This window comes from Fusarium verticillioides, chromosome 4 (genome assembly GCF_000149555.1).
Source record: "Fusarium verticillioides 7600 chromosome 4, whole genome shotgun sequence".
NCBI lineage: Eukaryota > Fungi > Ascomycota > Sordariomycetes > Hypocreales > Nectriaceae > Fusarium > Fusarium verticillioides.
Genome location: NC_031678.1, coordinates 2,298,875 through 2,313,834, shown reverse-complemented (window position 1 = coordinate 2,313,834; position 14,960 = coordinate 2,298,875). Strand labels below are relative to the sequence as shown.

At 50.2% G+C, this 14,960-nt stretch overlaps 5 protein-coding genes across 11 annotated transcripts; 1 reads left to right on the top strand and 4 right to left on the bottom strand.

Moving 5' to 3' along the window:
- Positions 1-618: 618 nt before the first annotated feature.
- FVEG_05094 (hypothetical protein) lies at positions 619-5,397 on the top strand. 4 transcript variants are annotated; one of them, XM_018893123.1, is made up of 6 exons: positions 619-1,280; positions 1,395-1,562; positions 1,643-2,527; positions 2,582-3,133; positions 3,196-4,995; positions 5,056-5,397. In XM_018893123.1, exons 1-4 carry the CDS (start codon positions 1,238-1,240, stop codon positions 3,022-3,024), a joined length of 1,539 nt encoding a protein of 512 aa, XP_018749943.1. In that variant the 5' UTR covers positions 619-1,237; the 3' UTR covers positions 3,025-3,133; positions 3,196-4,995; positions 5,056-5,397. The 4 variants fall into 4 exon arrangements, with proteins under 4 accessions (XP_018749943.1, XP_018749942.1, XP_018749941.1 ...); XM_018893122.1 differs by having other exon boundaries at positions 3,196-5,397; XM_018893121.1 differs by having other exon boundaries at positions 2,582-4,995.
- FVEG_05093 (cystathionine gamma-synthase) lies at positions 3,090-5,593 on the bottom strand. Its single transcript, XM_018893119.1, has 3 exons — positions 5,216-5,593; positions 5,047-5,141; positions 3,090-4,980 (listed from the first exon to the last, which is right to left on the bottom strand). The coding sequence occupies exons 1-3, from the start codon at positions 5,261-5,263 to the stop codon at positions 3,309-3,311; spliced, it is 1,815 nt and encodes a 604-aa protein (XP_018749939.1). The 5' UTR covers positions 5,264-5,593; the 3' UTR covers positions 3,090-3,308.
- Positions 5,594-6,650: 1,057 nt separating this feature from the next.
- Positions 6,651-7,340, bottom strand: FVEG_05092 (hypothetical protein). Its single transcript, XM_018893118.1, has one exon. It carries the CDS (start codon positions 7,170-7,172, stop codon positions 6,801-6,803), a length of 372 nt encoding a protein of 123 aa, XP_018749938.1. The 5' UTR covers positions 7,173-7,340; the 3' UTR covers positions 6,651-6,800.
- Positions 7,341-7,670: 330 nt separating this feature from the next.
- Positions 7,671-9,169, bottom strand: FVEG_05091 (hypothetical protein; the record flags this gene model as incomplete). The annotated part of the gene is made up of 1 exon (XM_018893117.1): positions 7,671-9,169. The coding sequence occupies exon 1, from the start codon at positions 8,964-8,966 to the stop codon at positions 7,671-7,673; it is 1,296 nt and encodes a 431-aa protein (XP_018749937.1). The 5' UTR covers positions 8,967-9,169.
- A 3,406-nt stretch (positions 9,170-12,575) lies between these two features.
- FVEG_05090 (ribosomal RNA small subunit methyltransferase NEP1) lies at positions 12,576-14,808 on the bottom strand. Of its 4 annotated transcripts, XM_018893114.1 has the most exons (4): positions 14,357-14,808; positions 14,185-14,299; positions 13,857-14,116; positions 12,635-13,802 (listed from the first exon to the last, which is right to left on the bottom strand). In XM_018893114.1, the coding sequence occupies exons 2-4, from the start codon at positions 14,225-14,227 to the stop codon at positions 13,326-13,328; spliced, it is 780 nt and encodes a 259-aa protein (XP_018749934.1). In that variant the 5' UTR covers positions 14,228-14,299; positions 14,357-14,808; the 3' UTR covers positions 12,635-13,325. The 4 variants fall into 4 exon arrangements, with proteins under 4 accessions (XP_018749933.1, XP_018749935.1, XP_018749934.1 ...); XM_018893113.1 differs by having other exon boundaries at positions 12,576-13,802; positions 14,185-14,808; XM_018893116.1 differs by having other exon boundaries at positions 13,857-14,299.
- Between the last annotated feature and the right edge of the window lie 152 nt (positions 14,809-14,960).

The window sequence follows — 14,960 nt, the reverse complement described above, 5'->3', positions numbered from 1 at the left end:
TACGCCATTATGAGATACATATCCCTTCGTACGGTGAATGAAACAGGTTAATGCCGGTGTAAATTACTGGTACAAAGCTCATCTGAGCTTTCCGGATCAACGCCTTTATACCATGCATCTCAGATTTCACTGTTGGTGGTTCCTCAAGGAAATAATCTAGAAACCGTGGGCCTACCAATGATAAAGCCTGGATCGCACACGAGGCTGAAGAGAATGGACTAGTTGTACGGGTGATCGGTGAGCTAACAGAGCACAGACGCGGTTCGTCTGAAATTTGATGGCCTTTGACATCGACAGTCCAGTTGTTGCATGTATGGACATGGCAATCTATTGCATCTTTGGCTGTTGGCATCATGACTTTGCGACCAGATTTGCATTGCCATACAGATACAGGCTGTCATTTATTTATTTTATTTTTAGCAGTCATCTGACCATTTCCCCATCCATGGCACCACTGATTGATTGTACCATGATGAACCAATCACCAATGCCGATAATGCAAAACTCGATCGGGGGAATGCGAAAATGTCTGCTGGTCTAGGCCTGCCTGTGCTAGACTGGCTTGAGAGTCTCGAGTCTCGAGTCTCGGTCAGCGAAAATGGTCGAATGATGCAGATGCAGTTGGCCTGATTCATGAAAGGTATCATTCAGTTCACAAAGGCCTCTACCGCTGCCGGCAAGAGATTGCCGAGAGCCCACTCCAGGCTCATCCTTACCCGTTTCTTCCCTCTTCTAAAGCAAATGGAAGATAGTTAGTTACCCTTTCAGAGGGCAGAAGAAAAAGAAAAACACCACGAGTGACCCGAAATCGGTACCAATATTTACGTGGGCGAGTCTGCATTGAGTTAGGTCTCTTCCTCACTCCCTCCCTCCCATTACTCTTTTGATACAATAGTATCGATCTTTTCCACGCACGAGGCCATTCATTCATTAATTATCTGGTTACCTAGTTCCTAAGTTAACTACCTTAATGGCACTCACTCACCTTTTCTTCTTCTCCTCCTTTTCTTTGATGCGGCGCATTTCCCTGACTTGATTCTTGATCCTTCCCCTGCTTTTCCTCCCGCGATCCGAGCCTTTCAGCCTTAAGCGTCGCTTGTTCTGCTTTTATTCCTTCGTCTTTTCTCGTCCTTTTTGCCACCAGCTGCCTTATACTGCAAGTGGTCGCGTGCCTCTCTTATGCGAAAACTCCTGACCTGACACTGGATATATTTGCCGCTCCACCAATTTGGCAATCATGAAATTCGGTCACGATTTCAAAGAAACTCTACGAGCTCAAGGTTCGTCTAGTCCACATGCTCTTGTCCATATTCGAGTTGTTTCAAATTCAATATACTGTCACTTCTGTGCATCCTACATACTGTACCTAATTAGTGTCTGACCAAGCCTCACAGACTTCCCTGCTCACTGGGTAGATCATGCTATTCCCTATAGCCAGCTCAAGAAATGTCTCAAGAAAGTTGCGCGGGAGCTGCATGAGCTTGGACTTGATCCTGAGACGTTGCGCGAGCTCCTCAACCCCGACGAGGCGTCTCCTGTGGCCTTGAAGTATAAACTCAACGGTATGACTTGACCCCAACGTTTTCAACGGTTTTCAACGGTTTTCTCCTCCGTCCAAAACTGACTGACTGACTCTTCACAGGTGGTGCCGACTCTCACCTCCGCCCAAAACTCATCGTACAGGTCCATCTTCAGGATGGTGTCCCCGTCGATGCCTCGCTTGCGCCCAATACGCGCGACTTTCTCAACAAGATCGCAATCAACCTCCCCCAGAACCAACCAGCGCAAGTCGAGTCTGCCACTAAATCGCCAGAATCAGACTCTGTGAAGGACGACGCAAAAGCCGAAGCCGTCGTCGAGACCACCTCTGAACCCTCCACCGAAACCGTTGATGCGCTCGTTGACGAAGCCAACGACAAGCTTGCCATTGCTGTCGCCGACGAAACGACTGTTAAAATTACCGAGAAGCCAGCAAGCGACTCCAAGCAAACAGAACACATCGCTGAGCCTACAAACGATGGCTCGACCGAAGCCGCGGCGACCTCACCTGCTACTGGTGGGACCGAAGGAACGTACGAAATCATTGAGGTTCCCCTGACTTTCGATGCTGAGTTCTTCGAGATGCTTCAGAGCGATGTCAACAACCTTGATGCTCTACAAATGGAGGAAGAGAAAACCATGACCTCGGAAATTGTAGCGCTTGGGAAAGAAGTTGAACAGGTCGTAAAGCCGAAACGATTCTCAAAGACAGATCTTGCACGATGGCGACAGATTTTCGAGCTGTACCTGGATGCTGAGATCTTCTTCGCTACCCACGAACAAGACCATGGAGAACGCTCAAGTCAAGTCGCTCTGAGGCAGCTGCAATGGTTCCAGGATCAGGTCGCTCAGCAGAATCTCGTCAAAGATTTCAAGCTTCCCGAGAGCACGGCAGCTTTCAACCGCTTCATCAACTTGAATGCGTCCCTCCTAAAGAACATGCAGTTCCAGGAGCTTAACAAAACTGCCGTTGCCAAAATTCTCAAGAGTAAGTGGAATATGCCAAGTGCTTGTTAAGCCCGAGATACTGACATCGCCAAAGAATTTGACAAACGAACAGCGCTGGGAGTTGCTAGAAAATTCCCTACCGTTGTTCACTCAGACAAGCTCTTAGCAGGCACCATTGCACGAGATGTCTGCGCACAAATGTCGCAAGAGCTCGTATCCAAAGTTCCCCAGCTCAACGACTATCTTTGCCCAGTCTGTTTCTCAGTAGCTTACTTGCCCGTCCGTCTCGACTGCCAGCACGTATTCTGTATCCGTTGTGTCATCAAGATTCAGCGACGAAAGGAGAAGCATTGCCCATTGTGCAGAGCGGATGTGGTCCTCAAGGCTTCTGCGATGAATCTTGACTACGAACTACAAAAGTACATGAAGAAATATTTTGCAAAGGAGGTCAAAGAGAAAGCGCGCGCGAACGAGATTGAGCGTGGTATCGAGGACTACGGGCCTGGTTATGTCCACCAGGAATGCTGCATAATGTGAGCTCAATGGGCTCAGACATGGACACGACTATTTTTATCATCATCATCACGACATACTTGAGCGAATTGGATTGGCATAGACTTTTGCATTAGAAAGAACCACGATACCTGTGAGTTCTATGTCATCTGTCTATCAGTAAAGGGTGCACAGTCAACTAACATCACTCTTTAGATTATTACGACGGATGACTACATTGGGTACGGAGCGTAATGACATGAACTTTATAGAACGAAGATAGACGATTATGTGCAAGGGAAAATAGCATTTTTACTTGCTTTTTATCATCAGCTCGTAACCGACACAGCCTCAGCCGCCTTCAAGGCATTTGTAAAAGTGTCTTGAAGTTCAGTGGTCTCCTCTAAACCGACGCTCACGCGAACAAGATAGGGATCAACACCAAACTGCTCAGCCCAATCCAGTTCCTGGTAGTGGGCAAGGAGAACATACGGTGAAGCCAAGGTGAAATTTGTTCCCAGACTTGGTCCCTTTGCAAGAGGCAATGCGTCAAAGAAGGCCTGAGCATGCTCCTTTTGCTGAAATACAACGGAAAGTAGACCGCCGTATCCGCCATCCGGTAGACGGACCTTTTCGTAGTGAGACTTGGAGTCATTGTACTTGGGGTAGTAAATGCTCTTAACAAGGGGGTGTGTTCGTAGCACTTCGCAGATGGCATCCGAATTCGCGTTGATGCGGACTACTCGAGACTCAAAGTCGCGACTGTTCCTCTCCATGAAGATGACATCCTCGGGCCAGTAGTTGTCTTCGTATATTTCGTTCATGGTGGCCTTGAGTGTGCGGTAATTCTTACTATCAGGGTTGAGAACAAGCCCTCCACCCATGACATTAGAGTCGCCCGAGAAGATCTTGGTGAGACTGCTGACGACTACGTCTGCAACAGGGAGGACGTTGATGTTGGCAAATGTGCCAATTGTCTCGTCGACAACGACTGCGAAGTCGTATTCATCTGCCAGTTTGCGGATGCGAGTGAGGTCAGGACATGTCAGCAGAGGGTTTCCAGGGAACTCGCAGAAGAGGCCGAGGAACCGCTCGCCGTTCTTGAGTCGAGCCTCGAGATCATCGAGGTCTTCTGCAGAGGCGTGTCCGTAGAAGAGACATCCAGGGCCAAACTTCTGCAGAATCTTGAGTGTGTCCACGTAAGGGAAACCAAAGTTGATACTCTGCGCTGGCTCTCTTGCATGAAGGAGCGCACGGTGGGCATTAAAAATGGCGTTCATGCCGGCAGGGTAAAGGTAGACGTCGTTCTCCTCAAGGTTGGGCATGCCGCGAGTGTTGGATGTCATGGCAGGTAGAGGGCCATTGTTCAGATCGACGTCATGAGCCATGGCTCCAGCGATACGTCTACGGATAGCAGACTTGGCACGCTCAACCATGGACAAGTCGAGGTTTCTACCGAAGCGCTCTTCAAGGAAACGTGAGCTCTCGAGAGACTCAACAGGAGTCTCGGGCGAAGGTTGCTTGGGTGTCGAAGGGGCCGGAGAAGAGACACCATCGATTGAGCCTGGGCGAGTATAGCGCCTTGGGCCGCGGAAAGGTCTGCCTTGCGAGGCTTCAGGAGGAGTCCGTGACCGAGCAGCTGGGATGAGGAGGTCATCTCTGAACAGGCCGTGGCAGAACTCAGCACGTCTACTGGACGTACCCTCGCCAGTGTGCTGCCAGTACTGCTTGGCGATAGGAAATACCTCAGAGGGGTAAACCACAGCTGAGATGGTGGACGTGAGCTTCTTGAGCACAGGCGAGAGCTCCTTTGACTTGTCCAGAGTAAAGTCAATGATGCGGACCTGACTCGCCAGCTCAGGAGAGATTCGCTGGAGGATGAAGTCTTGACAGCGGCTTGCCACTCGCGGTGTAGGGAAGAGCATGGCCTGTTGACCAGGACTGCCATAGCGATCAACAATGTCTTTGGCGAAAGCCTGGATACCTTTATGGACAAAGAATCTATGGGAGTTTCATGTAAGTGAGGATACTTTCGTATAGCACGGCAGTTGATATGGCTAAGCTCACCGAGGGTAGCCCGTCGTCATACGGTTCACAACCCAGTCCTCGCCCTCTTCGTATCCGACATTTGCTTTCCATGTTGGCAAAGAGACACTGACGGCCTAAAGACATTGAATTAGTAACAAAGTTCCATGCTATCATAGATACGCACTCAATTGTTTTGGTCTTGACTCACATGTGCCGTGTCGGGAGGAATGGACTCGCCCAAGCCAATCTCTGGCATTATCGTGTTTAGGATGAAGAGAGAACAAGGTGATGATGAATATATTTCGGTCGGTAGGTATATTTGAAGCCGATATGTACCGAATAATATGTATGTAGCAAGTTTATACAGAAAGTATATAACTATGAGACAACTTTTTTTTTCTTTTGACTCGATGTGAATTGGTGGCGCTGTGGTTGGATCGAGGGGGAAAAATGTCCGAGAACCGGAGGGGGAAAGCCAGTGCGTGAGTCTTTGGGCATGTAATGTACCCAGAAATCCTGGAGAATAACTAAATACTACCTACCTAGGTAGGTAGGTACTATAGGTACTATAGTAGGTGAGGTAGGTATAGGTAGTGCTAGCGAATGAATTCAAGTGGGACAAGTGACTCTTTAAGCCTGTTTTGGTTACATAAATTACTTGCTGAGCTGTATTTACTTACTGTAGATCACCAACTACTTAATCAAGCCTTATCTCACCCCAAAATACGTATTGAGAGTCTCATCTCCTTGAACTGCGTAGACCATAAGAATGAAACCGTGAGAATTACCAATGACCAATCTTACCCATATCAGGGTGGGATATTACTAGTACCTCAGAGCCCACACTAGCGACTAAGTACCTAGGTAGGGTAAAGTAAGGTACCTAGGTAAGGTAGTCAGAGTGACATCCCCATGTACTTACTGCACTCACTTGATCGATGTGACGTTCAAGGTGACCCCCACACTCACTAAAAACACCAACATTGATGGATCATGAGGGTGTTTGTTGCAAGGAGTGGGCTGCACCATGATGATGCGAGATAGAGGGGCAGGGCAGTTAGCGGAGGTGTGAAGTATTATGTTCTGGGCGGCAAATGACTCGGCAATAGACCGCTGACTGTCGTCTTGCAATGCCAATGTCTTCTGTATTGTCTCTATCGCCCATCTCTGGATGAATACCTACTTATAATGTCTGTCTTCTGTCTTTCTTTCATGTTCCGTCATGTGTCCAGTCTCGACATTCAACAACTAGTTACAGCTTGTCGTCGTCAACCAAGCAGAACAGACTGCTATATTCCATCCAATGCGTCTTACTCAAGGAAACAGGAAATCATCGCAAAACCTCTCTTCACCAAAAGAATGCCTGGGAAAGAAAGCCAGGGGGCCCTGCCCGGAAACCATAATAGTAATAACACAAACGCCTCCTCATATGCCAATCGAAGACCCCACGAGATTAGATCCAAGCTACTGTCCTTGAAACAAAAACCCATGAACCTCCATCTGTGGTCTGTAAACAACAACAACATACTGCCTGCCAGTTGATCCATATCATTCTGTCGAACCAATCTCAAAAGGCCTAGTCAGGCATGGATCGCTCTCTATCCATCCCATCAACTCGTCAATCGTGTCGTTCTTATCGCCGCTCGTATAAATGCATCTCATAATCGTAATTCTTCTTTATCGTATCTTGCGGCTTCGTCTGCTCGGCTTCACCCCAACACAGCTGATACTGTCACTTGGGGCAACACTGACCATGTCGTCATCCCAATCAGCGTGACTGCTACCGATGCCGCTCATGGGAAGCGAAACATTCCTGGCAGATACGTAGCTCTGAGCCTTGCTTGGGTAGCCCATATGTGGGTAGTCAGGTCCAGTGGCCATCCGGGGCACGTTGTACCGACTCCTGGCCCGACTCCTAGGCATCCTGTCTGGCACATCGGGGGCTTCGTAGACATCGGGATCCAGAGGAATCTCAGGCGCGTCAGGCACCTCGGGGACCTCTGGTGCCTCCATAATGTCGGCCTCCACCTCAGTGCGGGAGGATCGACGAGGAGCTCGTGAAGACGGGCGTGACCGAGCTGAAAAGTATGTCCGCTCATCGTCATACGGAGGTCGGTGGCCGCGGACGACTGATTGTGATGACTTGGGCGCTCGGGAACCGGCATGGCTACGGCGGTCGTCGTACTTTCGGCTGACGGGCGCCTCACTTCGGAGATCGTCCACTAACACTACAGACTTGCTGCGACTAACACCCGCTTCGCTGCGGGCTCTGACGCTCCTAGACTTGTCAGTTATAGGGGGCCTGGAAGACCGTCGGCTTCTTGTTTCGAAACCATCCTCCGGAGGCCGTGACGACCTGCGACTGCGTGTATCAAATCCATCCTCACGTGGCGGCCGTGACGCTCGACGGCTTCGTGTCTCAAAGTCATCGTCCGGGGCTCTTGACGCGTGGCGACTGCGTGTTTCCACAAACTCATAGGCGTCTTCTGGGGGAGGGTGCCTTGACGAGCGTCGACTTCGGGTAGTATCATATCCTTCCTCTGCTGGGGCTCGACTTCGCGACCGGGCCCGAGAAGGAGCAACGCTCCTGGCAGTGCTCTTCGCAACACTTCTGGTGCTTGGAGCAGCACTCTTCGCAGCGACGCTCCTCGCAGTACTCTTGGCTACACTCCGGGTTCTGCTCCGACTTCTGGCCTGGGATTCGTTTGACCATGGATTTTCCCCACTCTGTAAGGGGCTTGCGTCAGGTATTGAATGGGGCGGACCCCCTCTATCGGCGAATCCTCACTGCTGTCGTCTTCTACGTAACCGAGATTCCTCGGCGGATACGATTCGTGATGCATCTTGCGGGGAGCATAGTCATTCTGCATGTGTTTCTGGAAAGGATATCCCTCCGGATACATATCCTGAGGGGCAAAGCCGCCATGTCCTCGATAAGGGAGCGCCTTGGGCGGGTATTGTGACGCTGTGGGCGGATAGTCTGCGTAGGTGATGCGGCGCTCGTCATTGTGTAGTTTATGAACCGTGGGGGCCTTCTCGGGGAAGGTTGAGCGTCGTGGGAGCGACGGGGGCTCATACTCCTGTCTTGGTTTTCGTTCTCGCTCCTTAGCATTGTGGCTTGCAAAGCCATACGTGAGGGCAGCGCCAGCAGCAGCAACTCCGAGGATGGCACCGACGACCGTGGTAGTACTTAGGCCGTTGTTGTTGGAGCTTTGGCGAGGGGAAACAGACACGGGTTCGTCCTCATCGGCACGAGAGGCAGCACGCTGAGTCATCTCTGCGGCTGTGACGGTATTGGGGCCGTGTTTGGCAGGAGACTGACGGGGCTGAAAGGGTGACTGTCCGTTTATGGAAGAAGAAGACGAGCGTGCGGAGGCAATAGGCTGAAGCTGAGGTTGTGAAAGAGATCGATTCCTGTTTGGCTGGGCGGTGGTACCGTCATAAGTCCATTCGATAATTCGACCAAAATAATCCCGAGGACAAGTAGGCTGTTGATAAACAACCCGAATGGTGTTGCCGTCAAGGTCGCGTACTGTTGCTCCTCTTGGGGTTTGACCGCCTTCAAAGCCTAAACGAGGTCTGGGGCTGGGGCCGCCAGGATAGATTGGGTCACCGTCAGTTTGAATACTCAGCCACGGATTCGCGGTGAAGGCGCAGTCGTGGAAGCCGATCACTGCATCAGTGGACGGTACCGCAAAGACCAGAGTCGAGAGCTTGACAGGTTCGAACGGTCGAGAAACCTCGCGGATCTGCAGAACTGGCGTGCCACCTTTTTGGTCGTCACCACGTTTGCCTCCAGACTTGCCGGCTCCAGCTGGAATTCCGTAAGTAATAGTCCCAATGGACGAGTTCTGTTCGCGTGATTCGTTCAAGAAGCGCAGGCCGATGAGCTGAAGAGTTGCCGAGTAGAAAGATGAAGACTGTGCCAAATGTGACACCTCAACGAATGGTAGTGTCATGGTCTCTTATAGAGCTCTGAGTGCCAGGACTGTCCGATCGGCTGCCTGCTGTGAGGTACCCGCTCGGATGCCTTAGCCGAGATTGCTGGAGTCTTGGAGTATCTCCAAAGACTTTTGGAACGGAACGAATGCGTTGCTCGAGCGTTACTGGCTGAGCAATATGTAAGAGGAGGAGGGGGCTGGTGGGGAGACTGGAATATCGGTCAAGGCTGGTGGTGATGAGTAATGAAGAACCAGGAGTAGACGTATGTAGAGTAGCAACCCCAAATTGTTGGAGAAAATTAAAACCGAAAAAATTAGAAACGACAGATTAGAAAGAGTAGGAGGGGAAAAATCCACGAAGAAGAATGGTCCAGATAGATAGCGAGAAATACAGCGAGGCAAGCAAGAAATGTTGGCCGGGTGAGGTGGCGGAGTGGATGAGAGAAGGCGGTCGAGATTGAAATGGTAAGGATTCTGAGGCGACCCAAGGTAAGAAACAAGGCGTATCCGATTCGATGCCCCAAGATGAGTAACTGAGTGAGTGCGTGAGTGAGTTGTCCAGCTAAGGTAGTGCCGTGCGGAAGCCCAGAGAGGAATTGAATGGATCCGTACTGTACGGTAAAGCAAGGCAAAGCAAGGCAAGGTGAGATGAGGTGAGGTATTGTGAGTGGCCTAAGTCGAATGGTGAGTTGTCTGTCCCTTAGTCTAGTCGGTCAATTGCTGCTTGGACTGACACCTTTGACGCCCAACACAACAAGAACAAGAGAGGAGAGTCAAAGATGAATGGCCAAGTCCAAGATGCGAGGTGGGTAAGAGCACACAAAGATCGATTGGTACCCGAGACTGTGAGTAATCCTCGTGGCTCCAGAAAGTTAAGGCACGACACGGCAGTGAGTAATAACAAGAGCCTGGAAAGCTGCGATGCAATTGCAAGGCCCTTGACCGAATGAGTAGACGAGGCAGGGGTGCGTGGATTGGTATTTGCGTTTTAGGTTTGTTCTGTTAATTGCTCAAGGCAATTGGAGCAATTGCTCTGAGAAATGGAGACTGGAGGCTCTAGAGGCTCTGTCTATAAGGAAGAAGAGGAGGATAGAGGCTCGGGGGGAAAGTCGAAAGAGGAAGAGAGAGAGACAGAGAGAAAGAGAGAAAAAGGAAGATGCAGCTAAAGAGAGAAGATCACCCGGATGGGATGTCCTGAGAAGGTGTCGTGAGGGTGGGCTCTACTTTGGAGGTACCTTACTGACAGGATTGACTGACTGGCTCAGTCAGTTAAGTTACCTGGTCTGGCCTGGTCTGTTTATTAGGGCCTGTCGACTACCAAAGGTAACTAACTGAAGAATGTCTCTGCCCAGATGGATGTTATGCTGATGCGTCCAGAAGGTGACCAGACGCACGCACGCCCACTGTCTCAGCCAACCGCCAACCCAGTCCTCCCGCTGCGTCTCATAACATGGAAGCCAAAGGGCCCTGTCATGCACCTCTTGTGACTGTGGCTCTGTGGCTCTGTGACTCGCTGACATCTGACCCTCTCGTGCTCTTCCTGTATCCAGCTACCGTGGAAGTAGGTAGTCGCAAGTACCCATCCTAGGTAGCCATCCCCTCTCTGTCGGGCGTGGGCAGGGCAGGGCAGGGCATGGCATGGCATGGGTTCTGCATCACATCGCATCATAGTCTATCACGTTGGGTCGAATCACAGACACGTTCAGGCCGGGGATGTTCCATACCTAGCCCCCATCGTGGGCAGAGATATAGGGCTTCGCATGCCGTGAACTGCCATGGAAATGCTCTAGAATTGTGAGGTGCACTGGGCTCGTGTATCTTTCAGTGGTACCTGAAGTGTTTGCTGGCGGTAATAGTTTCATTTCCTTGACCTTGCCTTGGCTGGACACATGGTACGTCTCCCGTCTTGAGTTAGAAGCCGGCCCACTAGCCCCGCGCTATCCGGCAGCACCCGCTCATGATCACCCCTGAACCCTTCAAGCTCTGAACCCAAATTGGATATCCAGCTGTTACTCTATTCAAGGTGGTTGCTATCTAAGCACCTGAACACTTCAGAAAGATTCTCCGATTTGGGCGGTGGTATAAAAAAAAAAAAATTGCATCCCTCCTTTATGATATGCTGTGCTGTGCACATGCGGTGATAGCATCATGTGCCATCCTTGTAACGACTTGTCCTAACTTGGTACCTGCAGCTAGAAGGGTCAGTCAACCTAACATCCATGGTGCCACGAATGAATGGATGGATGGTTGGGTGGGAAGCTATGGGCATTGGACCAAACATGGACAGCTCTACATACTAGGTAAACTCCTTTCATCAACCCCTTTCACCACTCAGTAAGTAAACCTGGCCCGGAATTCACTCACAAATGATAAACCACTTCCATATGAATTGCATACCATGCTTCGGTGACATTGTCTTGGCCTCTCTTGTAGCCATGCAGCCGAGCTACTCCAAAACAGTCCTTCTGATACTCTCATCCCCTCATGTTGGATGTATCCAGTCTACCCCTCCCCTCAAACCCCTCCACACCGTATGTAGCTCTGCTCATCCATCATCCATATTTGATCATTACAGAGCAGAGCTCCCTGCACCAGATAATAACATCTGATTGTCCGCCATGGCTCGCTAGTTAGATTATTGCTATAGTAAGGATGTGTGACACGCAATGCTCATAAAAGACATCTAGTGCGGGTTGTCGTGGTTATCCTCTCCACCATCGTCTTTGTTCTGTTCGATCATCGGAGAATAGCCCATGAGAATTGGTCCAATGACTTTCGGCCATCGATGCGTGACCACGTCAAGGCCAGCGGCTGGACTCACGGCGTCCGGCTTGATCCACCGGACCTCCACCGGCATATCAACCCCCGGCCTGGACTGGCCTACCCCGGCCCTTCGGTTACCTTATCAAGCATCAGATATTGAATAGGATTATGCCCTCTTTATCTGGTTTTCGAATCTGACTCGACTTAACTGGAGCAACCTAATACATGATTATATATATATATATATATATATATATTAAAAAAAAAAATAGATATTGTTCTATTCCCCTCAGGAAAAGAGGGCCATTTTGTGGAATAAAATATCCTATGGCGGAGGCAGAGAACAACACGTCTAAGGTATGCAATGACTTAAAGTCGTGGTGTTGGCCAAAGGCCAGGCCCGATTCGAACCTGCGGCCGACCAACCTCCTGGCCATATTTACTGTAATTATTATTCGCCTTCTCAACCTATCGTTCCTTTGTTCACTCCTCCGATGCACGAGGCTTCAGATCCGGTGTTTTACCCTTCAAATCGCGTGGGGGCTATTTACTTGACTGGCGACCTAACATAGGTAGGTACTAAAGGCAAGGTAAGGTACGGAGTAGGGTAGGTAGTAAATAGCCAACCATCCTACAATGACCAATATCCCCAACTCATTTCCTTGTACACTTCAATCACTGTGGGAATCGTGCTGGCGTATAGCAACTATTCTGGCACCATCTTGAATGGTGTCCTCATCCATCCTTCGTAGTCCTGTCACTCCATGCTTCCCATTCTTTCTCCCAAGCCAGAATAGCGCTGGGCACACGAGACCTACCTAAAGTGCGGGGCGATTTGGTGTTACACCAGCCTTTTTTGGTCTGTTGCACATTCGCGGTTGCGGCGGATTAGCTTCACTTGGTGGCCTCAGCCCTAACATTAGTCGTGCCTTTGGTTCAGATATTGATTCCTGGTGTTTTGAGATACACACGCAAAGCTGTTGGCTACCTGCACAATAGTTTACATATCCGCATCCTTCCTTATGATATAAATATTGTCTTTTCTTTGACTGTCTGGCGTCTTGTCTGTCCATCCATGGCGGATAACGTATTGAGGAGCGCCGAAGAACCATAGCGGGATTGGCCCGTTGTGGTAGCCCCATTATCCTCAAAGAACCCGGAACTGCTGAGAAATGCAGATTCCATCGCAAGAGCTCCCCGAATCTTTCTCAAAATGCCCTCTCGTGGCTTTCCCACCAAGAAGCGTCGATCGATTAGACCAACAAGCCCAAACAAATCTATAAGTAGATTCCATCCAAACTTAACCTTGGCCAAACAGCCATCAAGAACTGGGGGTAAAATAGAACGGACCCGCTGAGTGACAGTAGAAAAGAACAAATAGGAAAGTATGGGCCAGGTTGAAATGACCCATCAAGACGATATTCACGTCTCGGACCCGATGTTGAACGCCCCATGTTTTGGTTGCAAAAACAAGCGACAGCGAACACCCCAGGCATTCCAAGTTACAACCGAACCGTCTCAACCCCAACGACGATGTTGTATCGTCGTAGGGCGAGCCGGCACTTGGTCTCTATCGCAGCTTCGGCCCCTTGCCGACTTGATCGACGACGGGTCTTACATAATGTCCCAGACATCTTCAGCCGCGTGGCAGAACTTGCTGCAAGCAACACTAGCAGATAGAGAGTAGTTGCTGATGGAGATCTTCTCGTCAACAAGCGCATCGGCGAAGTTATCCTCACCCTTGGCCATAGCGCCAACGAAGACACAGATGCTGTCCTTGGAATCCACGGTTTCAACATACTCACGAACCTTGACAAGTGGCGCATCGAAACTCAGAGTAACCTTGCGGCAGTTGGGAGGCAAGTGGTCAGTGATGGGGTTCTGGATCACCCGGAGCAGCTTCTCGTTAGAGTTGGTGGAGCGGATGGACAGACGGTGCAAGAGTTGCACCATCAGACCGGCAAATCGCTTGAATGTTCGTGGAATACGGACTGAGGGCGAGACCTCGATCAAGACACCCTTGGCAGTATGGATGTAGATCTGGAGCTTGCCGGCCTTGTTGATGGGCGAATCCAGAAGGGTCAGTAAACACTAAGAGAAATGGTCAGCATGTTGAATGCAGACTCAGAAGATCAGAGTTGAAACCTGATGGGTGATGTCGGGACGAGCATCACTAATGTCCCGATTCATCTTGCGCATGACACCGATGTGCTCATCGCTGTTGAGCAGGGAGTACTTGTCCTCACGGTTGCGGCTGGTGCCTCCGTGAGAAGCCTTGTACGTCTCAAGACTGGCATTGGATAGGACGACGATCAGACGCTGAGAGTCCTTGTCTGTGGGAGGGATGGGAGTGCTCTGCTCGGCAACCAACTGAGGAAGCGAGGGGGGAGGGAGGGATTGTGTGCCTATATTTTCCGACATGTCAATGACGACCCTGTAGGAAGTGCAGGTCGAGTTCTTGGTTGGCTCTTACGAGGTCGCTTGACTCCAGCAGTTCGACGCTCGGGCGAAGACATGATGGAGTAGAAGAGAGAGAAGGGTGAGACAGAGACAGACAGGCAGAGAAAAAGGTAAGTGGGGGAGTTGAGCTTGGATGTTGGTTACTCAAGAGTGTCTCGAAACAGTCACGGACAGACAAGACAGACAGTATGAATTGGTAGATACTGGAACAGTGAAATACCGAGACAATACGATTGTGTGATTGTATGCGATTGTTGTCGATTGAAATGAAGTTTGTCGCGTGCAGGTCAAGATGAAAAGGAAGAGTAAAAAAATAGCCTCTGAGGAAGAAAGAAAAAAAGCGGCGCTCGCAATAAACAAGGTGCTAGGTACCTAGATAACTAAGGTATGGATGATATTGAACCCTGAGGCCAAGCCATATTCTGAAGGTAGCGGCCCCCACATCTCGCCGAAGCTCACGCACTGTCAGCGGGTCCCGGATGCCGAACGGGCAGAAACATGCGGGTTCGGAGTATTTCGAAGGAGGAAGTCGTTGAATGATGATCAATGATTCCCTCAAAAAGGCGTTGTGATACTATTCGATATCGCCTCGCTCAAAGCCTAAGAGAGACGACCAATAAACACATTGACTTGTTCCCCCTCGTCTAGCATTGCGGTTAAATGAGTTCTCGCTTAGAAGGTTGCAGATATCGTCGAGTCGTGTGAGGTCCTATCCAGCCAATCGGCGGGGTCTATATCGTAGAGCACTTACATAATCTCTCACACACCTCTACCGCTCCTCATTGGCCA

What these genes read in the sequence shown, in the direction of transcription:
- FVEG_05094 (XM_018893123.1), top strand. Translation starts at nt 1,238, where the DNA reads ATGAAATTCGGTCACGATTTCAAAGAAACTCTACGAGCTCAAG. An exon ending in CTTGAAGTATAAACTCAACG is followed by an intron (nt 1,563 to 1,642) that starts GTATGACTTGAC and finishes GACTCTTCACAG; the next exon opens with GTGGTGCCGACTCTCACCTC. An exon ending in CGTTGCCAAAATTCTCAAGA is followed by an intron (nt 2,528 to 2,581) that starts GTAAGTGGAATA and finishes ACATCGCCAAAG; the next exon opens with AATTTGACAAACGAACAGCG.
- FVEG_05093 (XM_018893119.1), bottom strand. Translation starts at nt 5,263, where the DNA reads ATGCCAGAGATTGGCTTGGGCGAGTCCATTCCTCCCGACACGGCACAT. An exon ending in TTCCTCCCGACACGGCACAT is followed by an intron (nt 5,142 to 5,215) that starts GTGAGTCAAGAC and finishes CAATGTCTTTAG; the next exon opens with GCCGTCAGTGTCTCTTTGCC. An exon ending in ATGACGACGGGCTACCCTCG is followed by an intron (nt 4,981 to 5,046) that starts GTGAGCTTAGCC and finishes AAACTCCCATAG; the next exon opens with ATTCTTTGTCCATAAAGGTA.
- FVEG_05092 (XM_018893118.1), bottom strand. Translation starts at nt 7,172, where the DNA reads ATGCCGGTTCCCGAGCGCCCAAGTCATCACAATCAGTCGTCCGCGGCC.
- FVEG_05090 (XM_018893113.1), bottom strand. Translation starts at nt 14,227, where the DNA reads ATGTCTTCGCCCGAGCGTCGAACTGCTGGAGTCAAGCGACCTC. An exon ending in TGCTGGAGTCAAGCGACCTC is followed by an intron (nt 14,117 to 14,184) that starts GTAAGAGCCAAC and finishes CGGAAAATATAG; the next exon opens with GCACACAATCCCTCCCTCCC. An exon ending in GTCCCGACATCACCCATCAG is followed by an intron (nt 13,803 to 13,856) that starts GTTTCAACTCTG and finishes CATTTCTCTTAG; the next exon opens with TGTTTACTGACCCTTCTGGA.